This window comes from Crotalus tigris, unplaced genomic scaffold (assembly GCF_016545835.1).
Source record: "Crotalus tigris isolate CLP2741 ecotype Arizona unplaced genomic scaffold, ASM1654583v1 scf7180000017935.1779662, whole genome shotgun sequence".
NCBI lineage: Eukaryota > Metazoa > Chordata > Lepidosauria > Squamata > Viperidae > Crotalus > Crotalus tigris.
The window spans coordinates 1,364,812-1,392,226 of NW_024096727.1; the positions used below are offsets into that span (position 1 = coordinate 1,364,812).

General features: G+C 34.6%; 1 protein-coding gene across 3 annotated transcripts in view; it reads right to left on the minus strand.

The window, feature by feature from the left end:
• TOX2 (TOX high mobility group box family member 2) overlaps window positions 1-27,415 on the minus strand; it is a 250,172-nt gene that overhangs the window by 105,751 nt on the left and 117,006 nt on the right. For 2 of the 3 annotated variants that reach the window (XM_039344717.1, XM_039344716.1), the window contains exon 3: window positions 6,189-6,434. The exons of the other annotated variant lie outside the window; for it this stretch is intronic. In XM_039344717.1, the coding sequence (XP_039200651.1) occupies window positions 6,189-6,434 (246 nt within the window). The remainder of the gene's footprint in view (window positions 1-6,188; window positions 6,435-27,415) is intronic. 3 annotated transcript variants of the gene reach the window in all.

A 27,415-nucleotide genomic window follows, 5' to 3' on the forward strand; every position in this document is an offset into this window, starting at 1 on the left:
CAACCCAGCTTGTAGTAGAAGAATCAATGGATATATTCCAAATTTTATTAGTGTATCATTTATTTGTTCCCAAGCCTTTCTATGTTTAAGTCAACTAGTGTGTTTAAGTTTCTGTCTATAAAAGAGGGATAATAATTTTCTCTTCTTACATAAGAGTTATTGTGAGAGTTCTGTGTTCAATGTTCTGAAGAGTCATAGGATAAGAGGCACAAATGTGCAAAATAATTTGAATAAAAGAGAGTATTTATCTATCTACCTATTTATCTATTTATTAGTTAAGGTAACACAACTCAAGCAATAAGCAGCATACAACAGTAAAAACAAAAAATAAACCAATATTAAAACATACAGAATATATAAATATAAAATACAAAATACAACAATAGTGGCAAAGCATCATAACACAACATTCAACTGGATGTTATTCTAATGCATGTACTTGGGAGAAGGCAGTCCGTCAGTTAATCTGGCCCTATGCTATGTAGGGTTTTAAAACTGGCAGTCAGCACAAAATAGTGTTACATGGGTATAATGAAATGGGATACTGACAATTCCAGATGACCTTCAAGAACCATCTTATTTGTATGTTTGTTTAATATTTTTCCATCTGATTCCTAGCACTTCATATAGAACATATTCCAGTGGTCCAAAGAGAGAGTAACTAAGGCATGAATGACTATGGGCAGGGATCTTTGGTCCAGGAATAAATGCAACTAGTACACAAGGCACAGTTGTGAAGAGACCCTATAGCTGTCACTTGCTCTTCAAGCAGGAACTGTGAGTTCAGGAGAATCACCAAAATTCACATGAAGTCTGAAAAGGGTAGTTCACCCTATTGAGAACAAAGATAGAAAGCCTTCAACTTCCAGATCTGGACATCTGAAAACCCCTACCACTCAGTCTTGGCAGGATTAAGCCATAATCTGTTCTTATCATCCAGATCCTTAGAGACTCCAGACACTGGGAAAGAAGCATGACTCTTTCACCTGGGCAGCCAGGAACAGAGATGTTTTACTGGATTTAATCTGCATATTGATCATACCTTGCCCTATATGGACAAAACAAATTAACTTCCCCAGCAGCTTCATGTAGATTTGGAAAAGCAGAGAGGTGGGGCAAAGTCCTGAGACATCCCCATAAAGCAGGGTTCAACTGTTTCCCTCCCACCAACAATTGAAAACAGTCTAGAGAAGAGATACTGGAGAATGGTACCCCCCCCCCCAAATCTCAGTCAATCCAAAACGATACCAAAGTGGATGGGAATGAAGGCCAGCAAGAGATCACAGTCAGAATGGATGCACTATCCCCATTCTGAGCTCACTACAGATCATCAAACAAAGTTGTCTCCATACTATATCCTACTCTGAATCCTGTCCGAAATGATAATCCACTTTCATCAGGGTCCTCTGATGCTGAGGCTGACCACCTTCTCAAACCTTCCTTAAAAGGAGAAGGTTGGAGACTGGATGAAAATATCCAGATTAGTTGGTTCCAAGGATGGCCTCTTGAGGAAGCAGTACACCATTGCCTCTTTCAGAACTGGCAAAACCACCCCCCCTTTCAAAGACATATTTATCACTGCACGGATCTACTCATATGCTGCCTCCTTTCAGGGATCTAATATTCAAGTGGCCCTACCTATAGCTTAGGGATCCTGTCTACTTCCTTGAGAGCTCAAATTCTTCCAGATAACATCACAAGCCTAGAGGGATTGGCTTCCTATAAGTTAAAATCACCAAGACGATTCCTAGAGAAGATTGGTTTAAACTTGGCTTCCTGTGGGTTAAAACGACCAAGCTGATTCCTAGCAGAGATAGGCTTCAGCTTGGCTTCCTGTCACCGGAAGCCAAGCTGAAGCCAATTTCCTCTAGGAATCAGCTTGGTTGTTTTAACCCACAGGAAGCCAATCCAAAACTTTTCATTTTGGGATTGATGAGAGCTGCACCTTCTTCGCAATGTCTTGAGAAAGTGAGGACAGCTTATCTTTCCCTTTCTTTCACTGTAAAGCCTGCAGTAATTTTGTAGCTCCATCCAGGACCACAGTGAAAAGGAACATTTTAATAGGCTGCATCTGAGCAACTGTCTTTAGCATTTCATTTTCTTCTTCGTCCTCACAAAGGGCCTGGCTGTGATGGAATGCAGGGCTACAAGGGCAGTGGGGCTAGGGGGTCTGAACTGGGGCTTCCTGTGTATTTGGCTCTTCATAAGGGGAGGGTTCCTTTGCACTGTAGTGCATCACTGGAGCCTCCCAGGCATTTGAAACTTCTCAGAGGACAACTGTTTTCTGCTCCACTGTGGAGGCTTCTTAGGCATTTGACCCTTTGTGTATGTGGGAAAGTGTTTCATGTGTATCCTATGCTGGGCCTCCCAGGGCTCATGCCCAACTGAGGCCTCCCCATGTTTCTTACTTGGGACTCTCTCTGCTTAACAACCCACAGTCATTGAGTAAAGCTGTCATGTGATATCTTGCTTAGCAACTGCTTTGCTCAGTGACCAAGATTCCAGTTCCAATTGTGATCATTAAGTAAGAACTACTTCTATAACTTATTGCACACATAAATATGTAGGTATACAAACATTGACAGGTCTATCTATATTTTGTGTACACTTTGTGTAGTGTACCTTTATTGGTGGAAGTTAAGACACTGTCTTTGGATGTCACCTTGTTTAGGAAATATATATTGAGCATTGAAACATTTTTAGAGGAAAAACTGTGATAATAGAACAGCGCAAGTGTATCGTAATATAATGAATATAATGAAGTACAGCTGTTCTTGAAAAGTGCCTGAAAACTGCAATTGATGCAAAATGTAGCAGCCAGACTGTTGTGCTATTATAAAAAATTGGGGTGAGAAAGCAACTCAAAACAGGTCTGCCTTGATTGTGGTAGGTATTATTTGAAGAGGAGAAAGGCTTGACAGTCATCTAGGATTTTGTTACAATACCCTAACCTTTAGAGTACACTCCAAGACTTTTAGTGATTCCTATTTACTTGCCTTGCCTACTTTGAAAGGCTGACAGCTATTGACCAGTTCATGGTACAGGATTCATGCTACTTAAAAGATATGCAAATTTACCAATTGTGTATCACACAATTGTATAAGTCCTGGTGTTAATCTTTAAAATCCTAAATGGTTTAGAGTCTGGTTCTCTATTGCTCCTGTTATAAACTTGATAGGTTGTTTAGATCAGTGACAATGACTCTTTTGAATATGTTTCCATTACCAGATGCTCTAGTATCGGTATGCAGGCATGAATTTTCTCCCAAATAGCTCCCAGACCATATGGAAAAAGATATTTGTCACTATCCATGTATTTAAAAAGATGCTAAATGTTTCAACAACCTTTTAATTATTATTTTAATAATTGAATTTGATTTTAATGTTAATTGTGTTAATTGTGTAGTAATCTTTTGTTATTATTGTTGTTTGATACTCTATTTTCAATTGTTGTAAACTGTCTTGGGTAAAACAAATAGAAATAGTATATAATTAAATAAAATATATATTGTATTAATGCCACTTGGAGAATTTCTAGGTACGTTACTGGGAGAGATGTTGCCTAGCCTACATATGGTGCAAATACTGGGAATGAATGGCTGATTTATTGTGACATGACATTTAATCAGGGATGGAAATGTTAATGGTTTGGAAAAATATATTTGACAGAAAAGAGAAAAATTATTTTGGCCTTAAAATAGAAAGACAATTTTCTTCCTTAACACCCTTTTTGCAGTTGAAAACCTTTGGGATATGTCAACACTCCAGATGCACCATTTAAAATAAAACACTCTTCACTGACAATCAGCTGGGAAACTTGGACTTCCCGGATTTGTTTTCGATTTTCATTTTCATTACAAGGGGGAAACAAATCTTAATATCCCTATTCTATGCTTATAGGACACTAAGCCCCCTTCTTATCTTCTTGCAACTCAGTCCTGATTTATTGTCATGATGCTGCATTTATAAAACTGAACCATAAAGTACAGAACATTTCCCAAGGACTATTCCAAAATAAATTATTTCATATGTGTGTAAGATGCTTAATAAATCCCATTCTCCTCATTTCTTTGGATATTTTAGAAACTGATTTATATGTGTAATATCTTTTCTCAAAAATGAGACAATCAACATAGAATAAAATTATCATGTTATGAAAATAGGGGTCAGGCATTGGGTCTGTGCTTTAAATTAAATTGAGAGGAAAATATCTTTCATATGAAATTGACTCTTTTGTCTCAGAAATGAATGGTTTAATCAACTCGGCTGAAGAGGACCATAAAGTAATGTTTGATTTCACACAAAAGTATCTGTTGAGTGGGAGATGGCCATGACAGTAAGTATTAATGGAATCCCTTCAATTAGACACAAAGAAATTGAATCTCTGAAAATGTAGGGGATTTTAGTGAAGGGGTAGGATGAGATTCTCCTGGTTTATACTCTATTATTTATTGCTAATTTTTGCAAAAAAAAAAAAATTCTCTCTTTCTATTTCTTTTTCTAGGAACACCCTGAGCACTAGCTTCTCTCAAAAATAGTTTTTAATAGGTGAAGCATGTTTCCAAGATGTGATCTGTAAAGATTTTATGTATGTATGTATCCATGTATCTATGTATTTTTGTATATTTATAATTTGTTTACTACAGATTTAGTGAACAAGGTGAATAGATGGTTATTCCAACCATCTATTCTTAAACGTAGGTTAGACTGAGAAATAAGATCTCCCAATAGCAGACAGTAAAGCCAAAGTTCCCCATACCTTGAGTATTATATTATATTGATCAGCATATGCTAATAGGGGAAATTTTATTTATCATTTGATTATGAGATAATTTAGAATTATTTCATGCAGGGATATTTTGATATTATATTTCTCCCCATTTCTACACTATTATTTATTATAATTCATTTACTTTCTCCATTTATTATTAGTCACCAAATATTAGGAAAGTGAAATTTAACTGTTTTAAATAAAAAAATATTCTCTAGATTCTCTGAAGCTAATAATCATTACTCTAAATCTGTAATTTCCATATTGCTTGTTAAGCCACAGCTGAAGTTGATATAACAGGCATTTTTTTCTTATATTAGTTCTGGACAAGGTCTTTTAAAAATTCTTTCCAGACCTATCTTTTTCTTAAATTTAACAAATTATTCCTATGCTGCTAAAGAGTAACATCTAATCCAAAGGTTTCATATTACAGTAATTCAAACTTTTTATTTTAGGATTTTTTGAATATACAATAGAACTTGAGGTTGTTTTTTTAGCATGTCAATCATTGCCAATTTATGCCCATTTTATTTTGCCAGCAGAAAAAACTTGATGGACATTGGTACAGTGAAGGGATTGCGGATTGAAAATGTACAGTTCTGATCTGTTCTAAAGGTCTGTGCTCTTTCTGTTTTTTCAGTGTTCTTTTTATTATTTCTAGGCTATTCTGCTGAGGTACTTCACTCACAGACAACAATCTTATAATATCTTGTAAAAAAAGATAGGAAATAAGAAAAAATATCTAAATTAAAATTATTTGTATAGCATTTTCCAAATATCGAATTTATTGTCCATTGTTCAGCATATCCCATAAGCTAATGAGAAAATTCACTTTGTTCATCATAAAGTAACTAAGATTAATGTGATGGTATAAATATATATACTACCCAGTGTAGTACAATGGTTAAGATGCTGGACTAAGAACAAAAGATATGACAGTTCTAGTCCTGCTTTAGACATGGAAGTTGGAGGAGTGATTTTGAGCCAGTTATTCTTTTTCAGCCCTAGACTGAGAAGTGAAAAAAAAAATCTACCAACTAGAGCTGAACTGACATAGTAGAATTTAGTCCATAACTAAATTCATAAAAGGTTTTATTTGCATGCATGTTGTTATTATGTCAGCAAAACAATATACAAGATGACAGATTAACAAAAGTATCTGGGTTAGCAAAGCAGAAATACTCAGTTACTTAATGGTGGTTCTTAAAATAAGCCATGGGCTTTGCAATTAAGAATCTTCATTTATCATAGTCAAGAACATCTTTAATTTTAAAAAGTATCAGATCTAATTTTTATCTCAGGAATAAGTAGTAATTGATGTCCCCTCTGCTAAATTGTATTCCATTATATTTGGAATCATGATATAGAAAGGTTGAGGTATACAAAATGAGGTACAATAATAGAAAAATTTTACTCACGGTAGGTAGCTGACTAGACAGGAGGTGCCCATCTTGGCTCAACATATTAGATACCATGATAGCAGGAAGATCCATATTCTGGTAGGAATATGCTGGTATCAGGCTATTTGGGGGGAGACTGTGGCACAATGAATGATATCCAGTTTCATGATCCACCAAATGAAGAAGGGATGGATCAGGGAGATTAGGAGGAGTAATAGGAGGGATTTCATAATCTTCATTATTTTCATTCTGACCATTGTATGTCTAAAATAAAACAAAACAAAAGATAGTTTGACAACTTCTCATATTTTTAAAAAACCCACACTTGTTTCTCCAAAAGCTATTTAGTACAGGTAGTCCTTGACTTAGGACCATGATTGAGCTCAAAATTTCTCTTGCCAAGCCAGACAGTTGTTAAGTGAATTTTGCCCCATTTTATGACCTTTATTGCCATAGTTCGTAAGTGAATCACTGCAGTTGTTAAGGTGATTAAGTGAATTTGGCTTTCTCATTGACTTTGCTTGGCAGAAGGTCACAAAAGATGATCACAGGACTCTGAGACACTGCAACCATCATAGATACATGCTAGTTGCCAAGAGTTCAAATTTTGTTCACATGACCATGGAGATGTTGCAGTGTTGTAAGTGTGAAAAATTGTCATAAGTTACTATTTTCAGTGCTGTTGTAACTTTGAACAGTCACTAAATGAATGTTTGTGAGTCAAGGACTAGCTGTAGTGGACAAAATTTATATACATTTTTCCATTAAATCCTATCTTGAATAGTGAGGAATCTCAGTTCCCGCAATGCAATGATTGCTTATTTGAGATGTATCTATAATAATATAAAGGCTATATTATCTGTGTGAGTTAAAATGGGCTGTTGACTGTTACTGGTTTTTAATTAAATATTAATATATACAATACCTTATCTATTGTAATTATTTAATACAATTATTTACTAAATAATAATACCATAATTTAAGCCATCATGCTCATCTTTATGAGGAGTGATTAGGGATGGAGAATGTATGACTTTAATAGTGTATTTTAAGACTCTTTGTTTTTTGATTCTGTCACATAAGCTATTGAGGTCTGGAAAAGTTTGAGCAAAAATTCCAAATCCTTGTGATAATCAATGAGTTGTGTCATATTTTAATTGCTCAGAGAATGACCTGAATGTGGCAGTTCTTGATGCTTTGAATCAGCAGAATACTTTTGAGCTTTCTGCTGCTGAAAGATTTAATTCTGAGATATTTAATTTAAGTTGTATTGGTCTTATAGTACCCAAACTTGCTTCTTATGGTCTTTTAGATGAATACCTCCTTATTATGAATTACAATAATGCCAATATGTAGACAGAGAATAAAAGATATCAAATAACAACAGGGGTGGATAGGATCATGTAGAATGGCAAAACCTACTACTAGGTATATAAAGGGAGAGGAGGAGAAGACCACTAGAACAACCTGCAGAGAGAGGAATTATATCAGATTTGCTTCAGAAAATGTCTCAGCAACTATCCAATAAGCTAGCTGACTCATTTAGACAGTTTTTGAAAAAAGACATTGGATGAAAGACATGTAAAGATGAAAGAGCAGATGAAAGAAGTTATGGATGGAAGATGGAAAGCTCAGTAGAATAGGTGTCTGGAGATGTAAAACAAATCAATGACAGCATGGAAACCATGGAGAGTAGGACATAAGTTATAGACTGAAAGTTGGAAAGAGAACTAGATGATCTGGGTCTATTTGAATGTAGAGAAAAGGAATTTTATTTGAGATTTAGATCAATCACAGAGAATTCTAGTCAAGATATTAGAGAAAAGATTACTAAAGCTTTAGTAATTTTTTTGGATTGGGGTGAAAAAGAAACAGGCAGAAATCAATAAAGTATACAGAATAAATATAAGGTTTGCAAGACTAAGAAATGTTCCAATGTTTTGGTGCAATTTGTCAGGAAGAAGACAAGAGATTAATTTTGTAGCAGCTTTTTAATATAAGACTGAAGATTAATAATAGATTAATATTTTGCTTTGCTTTGTTTGTAATTATTTAATTAGATTTTTTTCATAAGAGAAAGAGTTTTTTTTTCTTTGATGAGAGACTAAAGCAGAAAAAGATTGATTTCGATAGGACAAATTGGAAGGTATAATTTTTACTTTTAAATAACAGAGGTTTCAATTGAATTCAAACCAAAATACAAGAGAATTTCTAGAAAGGCAATGCCTAATTGTAGTATCAGAAAAGATTACAAAAAAACTCTAACAGGTGCAATAGGAAGCTGAAATGGATGATACTGAACTAGGCGCTACAGATATTGCTTTTTAGAATCAATTTTTAGAAAAATTTTGGTTTGATTATGGCTTACAAATGCTTAACATGAAATATAAATGGAGTAAATGCTCCTCAAAAGGTAAAAAAAATCATTATTTGAAAAAAAATAAAATAAGATGCAATTTGCTCACAAGAGACACATTAGGAAAAAAAGGACATAAACTATTTGATTGATAAAAAAAATTGGGTGAATCATTTATTTCAACAGGAAGAAAAAAAAAGAAATGGAGTTGTTTTGTATATAAATCCCCAACTACAACCAGAACTTGTACTGATTGATGAGCATGGTAGGTGCTGGGCTGGAATTTATTTTGCATGGGATTAAGATTTTGATGCTGGGAAATTATGCCTTAAATGAAAACATGATTTGGATTTCAAAGAACCTGGCTATTAAGGTTTCTGAAGTAGAGATATTACCAAAAACATTTTTCAATCATAATATTGTAAGTTTGGTTTATAAAAGAAAAATTATTTCTTTTTGATGGAGACGAAATTAAATATTGCTATAAAAAGATGCAATGGTGGAAAATTATAAATTGAAATTTAAACTTTTTTTGAAAATAATTTAGGTAAAGGTACTGACTTAAAATGGTTTGGAATGAAAGTAAAGTTTTTATTAGAGGTTAGTTTATACAATAGTGAACTAAAAAAAAAAAAGAATCAAGAGAAAACCCAAAATATTTTGAATGAGAAAAAAAGAAAAATTTTCACAGAAAATAAGTATGTCTTAACAAATTAAGCTTTTACAACAACACTATGTTAACAGTAAAAGAAATAGAAATAAAAATGAATTATGTAGAGTCAAAATTTTGAATCTGCAAATAAACCAGAGAAGTGGCTAGCATATAACTTACCAAATATTGATAATGAGGTTACAAGAGGGAGATATTGTATCTCCCTACTGTATTGGAACTCACACACGTCATACAACCTGCCTTGCCTACCCTACAAGGTTCCATCCCAAAAAGATGCTGGCTCTATGTAAAGTCAGTATTTTTCAACCTGAAATTTGCTGACTCTGTTCTCAAAACAATCATTCATTTCATTTTGCAAAAAAAAAAGAAGAAAGTATTTGAAGAAATGCTGATGTTTTCCCCGTAGCCTATGAGTTTGCTTTTTCAAATGCAATCTCAAAGCAGATTAAATTTAACCGGTTTGCCTTAAAATCTCAAATTGAATCATGCCTATTTCTCACAGTCCTGATACTTAGTATCTTTGATTTAAGATAGTTGGGAGTTAATTTTCTTAATCCACCAGAATGAGTAAAACTACATGGGATATGTCTGAGAGATACATGCATTTAGTTTTTAACTGCTATCTTCAAATCAGTAAAATAATAATCAATTCTTGGAAACTATTACTGGTAAGTGAAAACAGTGAAATAGTTTTGGGTTTTGCTATCATTTCCTTGTACTGATCTTATTCTTGCAATCATATTATATAGCACTAGCAAATATACAGTAGGGAGAAGCATACCGATAGATCATTGAGTACTACTATCATCAAAAATAAAACTGATGTAACAACAATGGTGGTGGTGATCACCAGAATTAGTGCTAATTTATAATCATAGAAGGGAATAGAACAAATTGAGGGACAAAATCAGGCAACCTGGACAGATATATCAGTGTCCTGACAGGATAGAAGAAGTGACTGAAAGGCATCACATTCTCTACCAAGGTAGTTCTTTACAATGGGATAAATGAATGTTGAATTACAACACTGGAATTAAGGAGAAACTTCCTGACAGTGAGGACAATCAACCAGTGGAACAGCTTACACCCCCAGAAATCGTGGGTGCTCCATCACTGGAGATTTTAAAGAAGAGACTAGACATTCACCTGTCTGAGACGGTATAGGTTCTCCTGCTTGAGCAGGGAGCTGGACTAGAAGACCTCCAAGGTCCCTTCCAGCTCTATTCTATTCTATTCTATTCTATTCTATTCTATTCTATTCTATTCTATTCTATTCTATTCGGCAAAGGTTGCAAAAAGGAATCCTTTGGGCTATATATTTTTCAGCTAAACAGTGTAGTCTAAATCCCATCTGCTTTTCAGAAAGATATTCTCACTTTAGACCTGATCCAATAATTTTAAATAAAGGTATTTTCTAGATTGCTTAAGTATGAGGCAAGCTATTAAGCTTGTAATTTAAATTACAAATTTAATTTGTAATTTAAGTCCATTAAGTCTATTTCCTTCATCCTTATAGACTATGGTCTCATTCCCCTGAGAGAAAATGTGCTGAGCTGGTAATATAAGTAAATAGGGCAGCCAGCACTGGCCCACCAATCTTTATTTTCCTCTAGTAATCCAGAGAGAATGAAATTACCTCTAGGAGCTTTCCCAGATTTTAAGTTCTACCTTTATAGACTGGTTGGAAATCATTCTCAGTTCAAAATGCTTATTGATTGATGTTTGCTGCTGCAGTATGTGTATATATATACCTATCTTGTCAGCCTTGATAATACATTTCAGAGTATAATTCAAAGTGCTAGTCTTGCTTGATGAGGCTTTCTAATGTTTGATGCCAAAGTATGTTTAGGATAACCTATTCCTTCCCTAGTCAACCTGTCTGAAGATTTACCTAAGAAAAGCTACTAGCGATGTGCCAGTGCCATGAAGGGGTTGAGACCAGAAAGCACCACTTTTTCAACTGAACCCACTTGAATCTAGATTGCCCGTTGGTAATGTTATGAGTTTTTGTATTGTGGGTTTTTATTTATTAATATTGCTTTATGTTTTGTTTTATTAGAGAAGACTACCAAGAATACTAAGGATAGCCAAGAAAACAAACAGATCAACCCAGAGTTTTCACTTGAGGTACAAATGACCAGGCCTGAATTTTTATATTTTGGACCCATTAGAAAACATCTAGCTCTCTGGGAAAGTATACAATGCAGAGAAAGGTGGAAGGAAATAGAAGAAGAGGATAACCAGCATCAAGGTGGATAGAAAAAAAGGAGAGAGTACCAAGAATGTACATATCTATACATCTGTGTTTCTCCAATGTTTCTCCAGCTTCTAGCATGTTACTAACATGTGAATACACTCTATGATGTAAAAAATGCTGCCTATCATTGTTTTATATAAAGAGCTTGGAGTATGGATGAGCAAAATGCAAGCTAGAGAATAGGAAGTAAATAACTGAATAGGAGACAAAGAATGTTAATTATTTTTGAAAAGTGCTGAAATTCCAAAATATTATTTTGTTAAAGATAATTGCCATTAATTTGGTTTCTACCACAGTGTCCAGAATTCAATCAAGTGCCGCATCAATATAATGCTATCTAAAACTACATACACAAAATATTTAATATTAAATATGTAATATTTAAGATAGCAATTCAAATAAACAAAATAAACTTAGGAGATATAGTCATAAATTTAGGGGACAATGTATTTTTACTTAAAATGCTGAATACCAGCAATTGACAGGTTTTAAGCTTTTTCAATGTATAGATCTATCCAGCATAAGATATTTCTGACAAAAAAAACACAGTTCTGCCTGTCACTTGCAATGGGCTGCAATAAAACAATTCTCTCTCTGTTTGGCTGTTATCACTGTGCTGCACAATGCCATTAACACAGATTGAGGCAAGCAAGAGTTACCTTGGGAATCATCTCCCTTTAGATTCTGTCAAACACAAATATAGCTTATATGTGTATCCTCCATGTACCACCCCAAAGGTGATACATCAACTGTGAAGTAATGGTAATTTATTCATTAACTAAATTTCCAGGTGGCACAGATCATATATATTTTATTAGCTGACCAGTATGATTTAATTTCTTTGAATGTGATCAAATGTTCTTTCATTGTCTGTAAAAATCATCACCATTAATTATATCAATCATTTCAATATGGCTGTTTATTTTATTATTACATTATTTCTATCAGATTTTATTTTATAATATTTTGGTTTTTTTTTACAAAAAATCTGGTAAGATTTAACCTTCATGCTCTTCCAAATGGAGTACTGGTCACTGAGGGTAATAAAGGATTGACTGATTGAAGTAATGGCGAAGAGAGAGGCATGCTAATATCACCCATAGAAAATCTGGTGCACAGAAAGTTCTCTATGCGTGATGTCACTATTCAGATTCCATATGGGTAACCACAGGATACAAGAGGCCCTCTGCCATTTTCCTGGCCATCTGCCAGAGTGTGTAGAGACCTAGCTTTTTTCTATCATCCCACTGATCAGCCGTGTCTGCTAAGTAATGAAAATCATATCTGCTGTTTTCCCACTGCTAATATTTCAGAAACAACAATTTTGGTAATGATTATTGAGGAGAGGACATTTTCCTTCTCTCCCAGCTATTTTTTTTAGAAGGATCATTATTTTTCTGCCAACATAGTAGAGAAAGAGCAAATTTCCTTATAATGGCCAAGAAGAAAGGAGTGTCTATCATCTCTTTTGTGAGTGTATAGATAGAAAGAGAAAAAAATGGATGTAGTGAATGGATTATAGGATGTATGTTTATATTTTTTTCCAGCTGCTAGGACCCAAAAAGTTTCAAAAATCCCAAATTGTATCAATATCACTTACGGGACCTATCACAAGGTTTCTGTTAACACTGATCTTTCTGTATAAGTGATTTGGAAGCACATCATACATATATTATTTTGCTTAATTAATACCAAGTCCACTTTTGTCAATATGACCCCCCCACACACACATTAAGTTTACTTGCAAAGGCCTGACTTACAGATTTGCCTTTAAGAAGGTATAATCATCTGCAGATCCTTTTCACTGGGACTTCTAAAAGATATACACTGAATTCTCTTCAGGATTTTATTGATGTACTTCAATCTGCTTTTTACTGATACAATTAGTTGATAATTTAATAAAGTATCTTTTTTTTCTTCTAAAGGTAGTATGTGTTTCAGCCAGCTTTAAAACAATAACAAAAAACATTAAAATACTGTACAGATTCTACCATTAGTATAAAGTCATAATAACAAACCACAGATGCAATAGTTCCACTTGAAAACCTCATTAAAGGTTCATCTGCAAAATCCTTTCTGAAAATATTGCTTTTAATCCTCTCTACATGGCTGCATGAGCCTTTAATCTAAGCCTTTATTTTGTTCAAATCTCTCCTGTTATATCAGCTTCAAAAGCTTTTCTGCATACTGCATATTACAGAATGTAAAAAATCAGCAAGAATAAAGACAAACTATTAGAACCTGATCCAAGAATGCAGACCTTAAAATATTTACTATACATATTCTAGAGCTGCACTTCCCATGTGGTTTTCAAGAACAGCAATATATCACTGGCACCTACTTAGTATCTACCAGGATTCTTGTACCACATGATTATTTTTCCATCTCTAAATATATTGATTTTCTGCACAGAGAAACATATTAGTCTCTATGTCATCATAGAAAATTTTAAAAAGAAAAAATGCAAACTAGCACTTGATTTGGAAGCATGCCAACTCCCCCCCCACTCCCCAAAAAGGAGGGGAGAGAGGCATTTTTACCAACCACTTCCATTAAAAATATTTTAATTTTATTTCAACTGTGTGGAGTTTCCCTTGGTTCAACTCTTAAATACTGGACAAAATAGAAACTATTGGATGTGAAATAAAATCAAGGTTTTATACATGCAAAAAGAAGTTTTACTAAGTAATATGAAAAGCATCTAGGAATGTAATCCAACACAGCTGGAGTTGGGAAAGACTAACAGTAGGAAAACCACAAAGGAGACTACACTCATTATATCCTTGAAGATGCAATAAAGGACAAGTGTCATATATGAAGGGAAGAAAGTGGATAATAACATGTTTTTCTGCCTCTCATAATACTAGAATTTAGGATTTTTCCAGGAAATTCAAGGATGGGGTGGGATTTAGAACAGATAAAAAGAAATGCTTCTACATATAACATATTAACAAACTGTGTAATTAACAAGAATAGAGTTGAGCACAGGCTGAATGGGTTTGAAAATGGGGATTGACAAATTAATGGGGAATAACCTTGTAAAAGTCTACCAGTTATGCTAATTCTGTATTATTTTCATAAGGGATAATATTTATAATTCTCAGGGCTAGTCCAGGTAGTCCCCGACCTAGGACAACAAATGGACCCAAAATTTCTGTTGCTAAGCAAGGTAGTTGTGAAGTGAGTCACACCAAATTTTATGACCATTTTTGTCACAGATGTTAAGCAAATTGCCCCAGTTGTCAAGTGAATCCAGCTTCCCCCGTTGACTTTATCAGAAGCCAGCTGGGAAGGTCACCAATGGTATTGACATGACCTTGGAAGGCTGCAACCATCATAAACACATGCTGGTTGCAAGTACCCAAATTTTCATCCTGTGACCTTAGGGATATTGCAACGGTCATAAGTGTGTAAACCAGTCACAGTTCATTTCTTTCAGTGCTGTTGTAACTTTGAATGGTCACTAAATGAATAGTTGTAAGTTGAGGACTACCTGTAACTGAATGACAAAATGCTACTATACTTGTGTCCTACCTGGGAGCTTCCCAGAGCGGCCTCTAGAAAACTAGTTGTGCTCTTATTTACTTCCTGTTGAAGGAAGCAGAGCAAATATATGAGACATCCACTCAGAACAATGCCATCCACATTTAAAACCTCTAGATTAAAGATGGGCAATCTGCATTCCAGAGCAACACGTGGGAATTGCAAAACTACTCCTTCTATGCTATTGTGAAGCTTTGTGACCCCTATCCTCTTTTGCATCTGAATACTCTAATTCCAAATTAATGTAATCTTGTACAAATCTGGCTATTCATGTCATCTCTTGCTCAGTAACAATAAAAACAAATCCCTTTTTATGCCTCAATACTCCTCATGTGTAAAATGGGTAGTAAATGAAAAATCCTTTCAGTTCTATAGATGAACAGTTCCATCAAGACAGACTTTGTGTGCAATTGTTAATCACAAAGAACATTACTTGGCCAGGCAGGAATTCAAGAAAAATGCTCTCCTTAGAAACCTGACAAATATCAAGTGACCCCAATTCCCTGTCATGTCATGTTCACTGTGATTATCTGCTGGGATCCTAGAAGCTTCAGACAAACATTGATTCAAAGAATGTTATTCACAGTTAGAAGGATGGAGATTTTCATCATTATTGGAGGTAAATATTTGCCCTGTCAAATAACATTCAGAACAAATATAAGTTTAAGAGAGAAAGCAGCAGAGAAATTGTTTCTGGTGAACTGCAAGGAAAACAGACCAAGTAATATAAATTCATCTGTCAGTGTAAAATGGAACAGGGTGGATCTAACATCCCATTCTGTCTTCTCCTGGAGGTAATTACTGGCCACACAACTTTTTGCTGCGTGATACTACAGTCATTCTTTCAAAAATTATATGTGTGTCATACCATTAATAACAAGGGAGTTAATTAGTTCTAGTGGTTAAGACACCAGGCTAGAAAACTGGAGAACATCAGTTCTAGTCCTGCCTTAGCCATGAAAGTCAACTGGGAATACCCAGCTAACTGTGATGCATTCAATAAACCCTAGTTAAACCAATCATGGCTTAATGAAATATGAACTCCAGGTCACAGACTGGTAGTGATTCTTTAAACTTTTATGCAGCAATTTTTCAGCCACATCTTAAAATTACAGGTACTGAATCAGGTATCATTTGTATAAAGGCATGTACTTGAACTTTGTACTTTCCTCCACAGAACTGGAAAGATTCACAAGAGCCATAGAATGCATCCTCTAGTTTAGTACAGGAATCCACATAACATTTATTTGGCTTTATTTATTTGCCAAATCTACATATCTTTTGGTGTTAGAGTGCCCACATCTAAACATTCCTACAACTAATCAGCCACTACTTGATATAATTTGCATTATTTATTTCAGGACTTGGAATCTTTATTCTAAATACAATTATACCACCCTGTATATTCTCAGGGTTCCCTGCTTTGAGGAGTCTAATGTTCTAGTTTGAAAACTGTATACAAGATTACATTGGTTCAAATGCATGTCTTTTTCTAGTGTCCCCATGAATTCTGTAGCTGGTTCATGTGAAATCGCTGATGAATGACAAAAGTCAAGAATAGCATAGTATTGTTTTTCCACTAAGAGTGTTCATCTGGGAAGTAAATATTCTCATTTGCTGTAAAGGACTGCAAGAGCTTATTGTTTCAATAAGTGCAAAAAAGGCAATTTTGGCAAAATCATTTTTTCTCAATTCAATATGATATGGCCAAGTGTGTTTCCTTCACAATCTAGTTGCATAGCCTCACAGAAATAAAAACTCTTGCTTTTCAATCTTGAAAATGATAAAGCAGCTATTTCCGGAATAATTCAAAGTGACTTTTACTGGAACTTTCATGGGGAATTTGAATTGAATAACTGGGATATGCAAGCTATAGCAAAAGACAGCAAATTGTAGGCTTTTAAACTGCTTCCCAATTTCCTCTCCTGGTCTTTCTCCCATCCCCATTTTTCCCAGAGCTGAAATCCTGTCAAACATAGTAGATAGCATAGGACTATAACTTCTTATTATGTGTACAGCAATTTTATGAATTCAGTGGGGAATGAAATGCAATTTTGTCAGACTTGTCTGTGTTCATAATGACCAAGTCAAATTAATCATTGTGGAGAATACTCCTGTGTCAGCCATTCAAGGGATTTTTTAATAGAATTTTTCTGATTCATGTCTTGCAGTACATCAGATCTGTAGTATTGCACCACTTCTAAAAATCAGGGCAATTATAGCTTCTTGTTGGCTTGTCATTTTCCTAGAATAAAAATGTCTCTCCAAAAGTCATAGTGTACATAATCCAAAACGAAAAACTAAACTATGGTTAGGCTGGATCTAAGATTTAACATTTTTAGAGACTCTTATTTACAAGCAAGAAATAAAATACAGCATAACAGGCAATTGTAGCAAAGGGCTACTTTGGCATAGCACATAGCAAATTTATGTAGGTTATATCAATGTTTGCCTTTCATTGTTCCATAATAGTTAGTGAATGCCATAACACAATTTGCAACCATGCAAAGCCCTTGATTTCCAGTTTGCAATTACCACCAAAACAAATGTGCCACATTTATTGTATCCTGTGTATAACAGCAGTTATGTTGCTGAATTCCAGTAATCAAAGAATGAAGAATCTTGCTGTAATTCTCAATCAACATTTTCCATTTATGTGTCTGATAAATATAAAAATTTATAAGAACAAAGGAAGACCCAGTGGAACAGAATCATTAGGGACCATTACCTTCCACACATTTAAATTTCATACTTATCTCAGAGCTCCTTGGCCCTTATTAGAAATAATGTTAGTGGCCTCTTTGGTTGAACAAATAAAAAAAAAGTGTAATGCTTTTCCTCTTTCCATGCTGTATGCCTGTTGTGTCATGATCCTGATTTTGTTTTAAATCAAAATTACATATAATATTTAAAAGAGAAAATTCTGAGAAAATGTCAATTTAAAATCTTAAACCAGGATTCTATCATTAATATTGATTAGTAAACTGACACCAACAATTCACAGTTCACTAAGGAGAAATAATGGTTTAAAGAAACAAATGAGTAGGGCATTACAGAATAAAAGTGGAATTTCTTGGGAGCTCCATGGAATGTAAATAAAGAGCTGGAATGTTTTTAATACTCATGCAGAAGTTAAAAAGCTCATTGCACCATGATATCACAGCAGCTTAATTAAGCCATGAGCACAGAGTATGAATTGTAGACAACTACCTGTTTGAATATATTGCATATTGATGATCATATATTATGGAATATAAATATCTGAGTCAATTTAAAAATAGAAAGAAAGGAAGTTGTTTCTTAAAACAGATGAAGATTAATTGAATGGTGTCACAGTGGTTAGAATGCAGTATTGTAAGCTAGCTCTGCCCACTGCCAAAAATTAGATCCTGACTGGCTCAAGGTTGACTCAGCTTAAATATACTAGAGCACTAATAAAATATTAATTCTGTATCATTTGCTGACCTATGTTTTGATGCCTGTTTATTATTGTCAAAAGTTCTATCTTCTATAAATTGGTCTACAGTAGTCTTGCTTGAAATGCCAGAGCACTTATGTATGCCCAGTGAAGCCTTAATGTTCCCTACATCACAATAGTAATTCCAGAAATGCCTTGCAATTTGTTTCCAAAATTCTCCCAAATTGTATGAAATAATGCATGTTATTGTTGGAGGATGTGGGATGGATATATACCAAGTTAACTAAATGGTTGTTGGGATTGTAGCACATAAATGGATTACTCTTCTTTTCATATTCTATTTACATGAATAATGTAGTCCCCTGCAACTAAGATATATTTTAAATGCAAAAGAAGAGGGCCTTTTCCCCACCAAACAGCTGCTACTTCTCATATATATTTTGTGTGAATGAAGTAGGAACCATTTGGCAAGTATGGTATTTCCAAAATGTGGAGGATTTAATTTTTGTCTTTGTTTATGACTAAAGAAACAAGATATCCCCTTCTCCTACATTAATAGCAAATCAGAAATACATTATTTGGACAAACAAGGTATTATATATTTCCTCCTACACTTTCAGTCCTTTAGAGAAAAATCATTCTCATCTGAAGGTAAGATCTAATGTTGCCAAGATTGAGGTCACCTGCATTAGCATCTTATGCTGATTTAAGACATTTATTTAACTATGTATGCATTTCCATTTAATGAACAAACTTTCAAAGCTACATAAAACAGTATATGTTTTAAAACATGAGTTCCCAACATTTTCTTTTATGTGGAGAACTATATCATTATTGAAAGCTTTTGCAACTCACCATCTAAGCCAACTATTTTGGATGCATTTTTTTTAACACTATAGATAAAAGCCACTGATCCATCCTATTATGGTACACGTACTATATATACAAAGACATTTGTGAAACAAATTACACTGAAAATTGTAATATAACATTATATTAAGAGGTACACTAGATTACTACCCCACTAATAATCCTTTGCCAATTATTAGCAGTTTATGGATTGTAAGTTGAAGTCTTCTTGAAAAAGATTTATAAAAATAAACTCCTCAAATCTTCAAAAATATATGAATACAGAAGAACAATAATTAATTTGTGCAATAATTAACAATCTAAATAAATTAAATGCCTTCAGCAAGCGTACAGATGAGTAGTCAAGAAGCTAATTCATCCTTTTATGAAGCATGTTCTAGAAGTGGGGATGGATGGGGGACACTGCAAAGAAAGCCACAGTTTCTAAATATTATCAATAGCCCTATCCAGAATGTATCCAGAATTAAACTGGATAATTTAATTAGGAGGCAAAAAAGGGAAAATCTTTGTCAACCAGTAGCGGTACACTTATTTACTGTCACCATCAAAACGTCTAGGACAGGGCTGTCAAACTGCTGGCTCATGGGCCAGTTGCATCATACAGAGGCCACGCCGACCCCAGCTCTATCAATGCAAAAAAAGTTACGACACATCGCGACACGTCATGTGACACAGCGAGTTTGATACCCATGGTCTAAGAAGTCATCAAAATTACAATTGTGCACTTTTGGAGGGTGGGAAATCTATACAGATTCCAATTGAGATTGTTTATTTAAGTTTTTTCTGGATTGAACTTTCACCAATCAACCCACATAAATCCCAAATATTACCTAATTGTTGGCTCCAGATTTCCACTTCTTGAAATGATCAACAAAACACAATTAGAACTATTAAAAAAATAGCTCTTCAAATTCAAATCCAGAATGACAACATGATTAATTGCACTGAATATCAGTGAGATTATCCACTAAAACAACTATCAGTTACACATTCCCTTTATTCCTATTACAGATGCTCCAAAAAAGTCCATTTCTATGTCTAAAATCAATTCACAACTCCCCCCCCTGCCCCAAACAACATCAACAAGAAAAGCCTGTAATTTTGTAGGGGTCAGCATTCAGAATAGCACTGAAAAGTGTGAAAGTTACATGAGCTCTTATATTCAGAAATATACCCTAGAACAGATTCCCTACTTGACTCTCTTCAAATATGTGGTATTTCACCTTCTAGAGTTAATATCTACTACATCTTTAACAAAAAGAAACTGAAATTGAATTCAACTTTTGCGGTTGAAATTCAACATATCTGCAGGGCATAGAAATTCTTTTAGATCCAGTAGCCTCTAAAGCTGAACATTTTCCATAGCAGCTCCTCCAACTTCTTTCCTGCAGGTTGAGTTCAAGAAAATCTAAATTCTACCAGTTTGCAATTTTTAAAAATCTCCATGTATAAATCAGTATCATTCTCAATGGCAAACTGAGTTAAGACTATGTCTTCTCACATGATAGCAAACTCAATCCTCTTTAATCCCAACTTACTTTTTTGTCTCCAACAAATCAGATACATTAATCCAGGGGTGTCAAACTCAATTTCACTGAGGGCCACATCAGCATTGCGGTTGCCCTGGGGGGGGGACGGGTGAGTGTGGGCAGATTGGGTGCAGCCTACTGGGTGGGCATGGATGGAGTGCATGTGGCCTACTGGGTGGGCGTGGCCAATTCTACATCATTCACATCAAGGGTGCCTATGGGGGCCTGGGCAGAGTGGGACAGATCTGAGGGTCTCTGGCAGAAGGGAGTGGGACCGGGGCAAATGCCAAGGTGTAGTCCACCGGGGCAAATGCCACGATGGCCACCACAAAATTATACATTGGCTTCCGGCTGGCCTGGGCCAAGGCCAAGGCAGCAGGGGCTGTTCCCTCACTGTTTCCAAGATGGCTTTGCGGGCCACATGAAACCACTTTGTGGGTCGCATCTGGCCCCCGGGCCTTGTGTTTGACATGTTTGCATTAATCCCATAGAGAATTTATAACACTGGAAGATATTATTCCAAAGAAATAATAGCCTTTTCACTAAGTCATCATGTCATGTACAGTTGAATTCATCCCAGTTTCGCAGCATTTATACCATTTGCAAAGCAAGCTCCTTTTTGTCACCCCAGAAGCAGAGAAGACATTTACAATCTTCCTGCACCCCACTTCCACTCTACAGTACTGCTTTCACTTCAGTATTTGATGGTGCCTGTAATAGATTTCAAAGGAAACTTGCATAATGTGGCAGAATCTAGCACCTCCCCCAGGGTGCCCAGCTGCTGCAGAAGCAATTTCACAGCTCATCATCCATTATGAGATTAAAATAATTTTTTCCTCCCATGAAGTATTAATAAATTGTGCAGGCAGCTCAGAGTTAATGCCATTTACACAAATAGTAGTGAATCACCCACCTAGTTATTTCTTAATGGATTGTGTCTGTGCTGTTCTTCTTATCCTATAATTTAAGAAACCAAATTTACAAACCAATACAGATTGGGTGCTTGTTTATCAATATTTCCCTGCATTACCACAAGGTGGCTTTTATTGCAGAGGAATTGTGTCAGAAGGAGTAGCGGGCACAGAGAGACCCCACAAACAGAGAACAGATGATTTAGCAGAGTTCTACAGTCAATAAATAAATCCATGGCACTTACTGTAGAACAACACCAACACATTCATGTCAATCGATTCAAGAAAGGAAGTGCACTTATAAAATGAAGTCTAACTCCATGTTCACATCCCGTACAGAATTCACTTACATTACCTTCTGGGGGTAAAACTCACTGATGCAGCACTGATATAATAGAGAGTCCTTCAAACAGACCAGGACACTCATCACAGAATTGTTCCTAATAAACCATGTTGTTGTATTATTCCATAGGACCTATCTTTATAGTTTGAACTTACAATAGTCAGAAAAGCAGCCAGCCTCTAGTGAGAAAGAAGAAAAAGGAAAAGACAGATATTTTTTAAACACATTGGCTACCCTTGCAAGCTATTAAGGATCTTTTATTCTGAAAAATGTTGTAAAAAAATTAGGAATGTTTTGGAACTTTGTAAAAAGAGCATCCATAGCAGCACTAGTGGAACTCAATCTCAGAATGTTAATTAGAAAGTGAGGACAACATCAAGAAACTGAAAGAAAATAAAATCCCAGCACTAAATGAAGAGAAATGTAACATCATTTAGTCTTTTCCAGAAATTAACATTCTTGTGGGCAGTTCATGCACTCAACATTCTTTCACCCATTTCATTAAGTCCTGCTATTGATAAATGATAAACTCAGCAATTTCATTCACTATACTAAAAAGAAACAAATTCACACAATTGTGTAACAACATAACTAGGACTAACCAAAATGATAGAAAAGAATGTTTAGGTTTTTATGGACAAAAACTATTATGATCTTTACTTTCCTCTTTCTTGAAAACAGATAATCATGACCCTTCGTATAGGAAAAACAATTATCACTGCATGTATTTCCATGTGGTTGGTGTTTTCATTAATGCCATGAATACATTAGAAGGAGGGTTGCTCAGCAATATTGCTTCTTTTATCAGTACCTCAGCTCCTTTTGATCTCAGATATAAACATACAAATATACACATGCCAATACACATGTCGTTGTACTGTTTTTATTCCTTTCTTTTTACTATTGTTTTATTGTCTTCTGTTATATTAAATCATACTATACACTTAGCAAATAAAGAGAATGGATGTTTTTCCTCTTTCAAGGAGGGCTCTGTGTTTTGGGTACAAAGCATTTGAGAAACCTATATTCTCAATTAGCATATAGTTTACATTTGTATAGAGACTCATATCATTGGATGCAGACAAACACAAATTAATAGCTTCCCTTCAAAACATGCAAGATAACATATTGAAAATAGTATTAATATACGTTTATGCCTTGCCACATGTTCTTCACTTTCAAAACTAAATACTGGAATATTACTTTCACTTTCAGAGCTTTACCGATATGCAAGTCTTAGTAGAAACATAAAGAAGAGTTTGAATAAATATCCCTAAACTTCTATCAAATGTATCACAAATTTGAGAAATAGAAAAAATTTTGTAGTTGAATGGGAAAATGCTACAGAACTATTTTCCAATTCCCAGTAAAAATGATACATTATACGAGCCTGAATACTGGGAACTGCAATCCTAATGCCTCTGTAGAACAACATTTAAATTGGAGAAGGCAAGAATGTATTTAGAGCCCCAAGTATATGCCAGAGAAATGCCAAAACTGAGAAAAACAAGACTGACCAACCTAAAAATGTTTTGACCAACCTAAAACTGAGATAAAAAGTGCACTTCAAAATTTATATTGGGCATTTTATTTATTTGTAAATATTTTCAGACTGCTTACTTATGCACTCTATGCTTATTATGCTGAAAGTAGTGTCAATAAAGGAGAATATTTTTAGCATAGTTTGAGCTTGGTGCTCTCTGAGCTTGGTTGTTTTCTTGGAGATGTTTCATTACCCAAATTAGGTAACGTCATCAGTGCTAGTCTTGAGTAATGAAACTTCTGCATGAAAGTAGTGTATTAATTCAGCCATCAAATTATGCAACTACTAATAACAATATAGTAACCAGGATAACATACAGTGCATTGTATATTTAAGCTACTAATACAAAGAAATATTTAAATTTCAAAACCACTTTCAGGATGTATTAAGTCTATGTAAATCTAGCTTGAACAAACTTTTTGTCAGAGAAATGCGCCTGAGAAGCACGGTGAAAATAGGATTATGAAAGAAATTGAGTAAGATGAATTTTGAGTAATATAGATTAGTGTCTTGACTTTATATATTACAGTATGGAAATATATCTAGATCAACGATTCCCAACTCAATCAACTTCTTTCTTTATGCAATGTAGTTCTTCCAATCTTTGGAAAATCACCTTAGTCAGATGGCATCTTCATGATTATTAAAAGTAATCTCTCTCTCTCCATTCCCATTCCTTTCTCTCTCTCATGTTATTTTTTACCTACACCAAAGACCATCTGCAACATCATATAGACTACCAAAACAATAATCCTGGCACCACAGGTTGGGAATTGCTGCTATATATATACATTGCTTATTACTTGCAATTTTATTTCAGGAATCTAATTATATATTTTTCTACAGGCTTATTTTTTGGAGATGTTATTTAATTGCTCAGTATTTTCCCAACTACTTAGATGTAAAAATATCCTTTTATTATTGGAATTTGTATAATATGCTTACAAGACCATATATTTATGCAAAAAGTATATCTTCACATATACTGAGATATAAATTAAAATTGGCATTCAATGCTCTGATAAACCAAGTGTTCCAAATATTTTGACAAAATAAGCATGCTTTTCACCTCTCAAGAATGTTCCTGACTGTCAAGAATATAGTTCTTCTGTTTCTTTTGTTTCTCAAATGTCATACCTCTGATACTGGATGGTAACCAGTCCAGGAGATTTAAAAATGATTGAAACGAGGAACAAGAGTAGCTATCAGTGCCCAACTGCAGAAGTTATATGAGGTCCTATGAATGTGACTGCATATTTGTTAATTTATTTACTACTTATCAGCTGCTTCAGTTGGAACAATCTCTAAGTGAGATACACATTCCATACATAACAAGTGCTAACACAACGCATTAAGAATACTTAATCATCAATAATGCATCAATAAAATATATACCATCACAAACGGCAGAAGAGCAATATCCACTTCAGTTATCCATTTTAGTCCCTATAGGTTTCCTGGAACAACCAAATCTTAATTATCTTTCCAAATTCCCAAAGGGTGGGAGCTGCTGTATCTTGTTCAGAATTTTTTAAAAAAGACTTTTATACATGTATAAATTATTTCTGTATATAGGGTAATAGGGAGGAACTGTCAATTTTCCCATCTTGCAATAGTTTCCTCATTAACTGCAGACTGTCCCAAATTTTTGAAGGTACTATGTGGGAAATATTGACAGCTGTAGAATATGAGGATGAGCAACCACTATTTCTACCCTTGTAAATACATGGAAGATTATGTCTGGTTTGCCAAATCATAACTTTTGTTGAAAGATAAATGTATTTTATATGAGAGTTTAGATCTATGTAGTTTCTTTTGGACAGGTCCAAAGAAGCAGCTGTAGCTTTTCTCAGAATGAAATAATTATCTCTCCCACTCTTTCCCTTTCTGATCCAAAATAATAAAACAGTCTGTGTTAAGTTAAGTCTTTCATGTGTGAATTATTAAGCTTACTATTATGGATGGATGACAGAATTAGAACAGAAATGAATCTGTTAGGCTGTCATTAGTTTTAACTGTTTAACTCTCTCTTGCTCACTTTCGTTTGCTCTCAAAAAAGGAACAAATAAAAAAAAAGAATACACATACACTTACTTTTTTTAGCAAGCCCTGTCAGATAAGTATCACCCTCCTTTTGTATAATGAGGGACAGGATTTATCATTGCTATAGGAGCAAAAGTAAACATAGCACAGCTGTGCCTCCCAAATGGCTAGCTGAAAGCTTTACATTATTCACAAAGAAACACCTCATGCTAAATTTAATTACCATTTACAAAATCAAGATGAGCCCACATTGCTCTCACACACAAAGTGCTCTTTGCAGTCTTGTCAGCAGCACCCCTGCACACAGAGCATAATGCTATCTCCATGCTACACAGACAGAGCTGCAGGGAAAATGTACAATCTTTAATCACAGCACAAAGGTATGCTTTTGTTTACAAGCCATTTGAAACTCTTTAAATAAAGGCTAATAGTTCTTCCCCCACCCTCTTTTTCCTTCCCAATTTCACCCACTCTATAAACTTTCAGGGATATCTTTATTGTTATTTCTAATTTTAGAGAAAAGTAACATTTCCTGAGATTCAATTTCACTCATAATTGTTGGAAGGAAACTAAATTGTCCACTGTAAACAGTCTTTGTAGTGTGTAAAATGAATCTTTATTATAGCCCAATGGGAATTCTAATAAATTTTCCAGTTCAAGTTCTTCCTTTATTCTCTTTAAAAAAAGAAAGAAAAAGAATGTAAGCTTCTTTTTCTTACAGGGCTATTAACATCAATTCAAACATTCTGCAGAACAGATCTGAAATCTCACTATACATATACAGATAGTTATATTTAACGAACAATTGCAACCATTCCATCATCACTACCATCAGCCTTTTTTCTCTGGCAGCTTTCTTTTCTGGAAATTGGAATGGCTTTTCCATTTGCTTGAGTGCATGCTTAAAGTCAATGACAAAAAATACCTCATTAGTTTAGTCTGGCAAATGCAATAACTGTCCAGTATCCCCACCCCCACCCCCATTTATTCTACTGCTACAAAATGGAAGCTAACTTTCATTAGGCTAGGAATTAATAGTATAGTCTCTGATCCCTTTTAATTTCATGGAAATTATATATAATTTAAGAATCAGCTCTAAGTAATACTAATATTAAAAATAATATCATTATTTGTAAACTGTTATGTTTGGAAGTTTAATACAAAATGTTTTTTTTCACTGATACTCTGTAATCTTCATAGTAATTAGACCCATTGGTTCCCTAACAAAGGAAGTAGAAAAAGACAAAGTAATATGAGCTTTACTTTCTTTGTTCAGATTTTAAGTAAGAAAAACATAAAACTATAGTTTTGCTTTTCTATCAAAAATGCAAAGTTCTTTGATGATCAGTGAAAGTTAAGAGGGTAAATCTGATTATGTATCTTTTTTTTTTTTAAAGGAGCAACACTGCTTACAAGCAGGATTTTTCAAACTGTAATCCACGGAACCCCAAGATTGGGCTGCTCAAACACATCTCAACCCCAAAGTTATATGAGAACTTGATGGCTTTCTATAACAGACTAAGGGAGGGAAGGAGAAGCAAGTTCATTCAAATGCAGAGGGCATTTCTAGCAATTTCTGAAGTACAATGAAAAGGGTAGGGGTTGTTCTTGCGCAAAATAAAAAAAAGTAAAAATGCACAGATACTAAAACTGGCAGCAAAATTATCAATTGTTTTACATGCATACGAGTTTATTTTCCTTATGTGTTTCCTGTGTGGACAGGTTATAAGGAATAAACAGATACAACAAATAGTTAGCA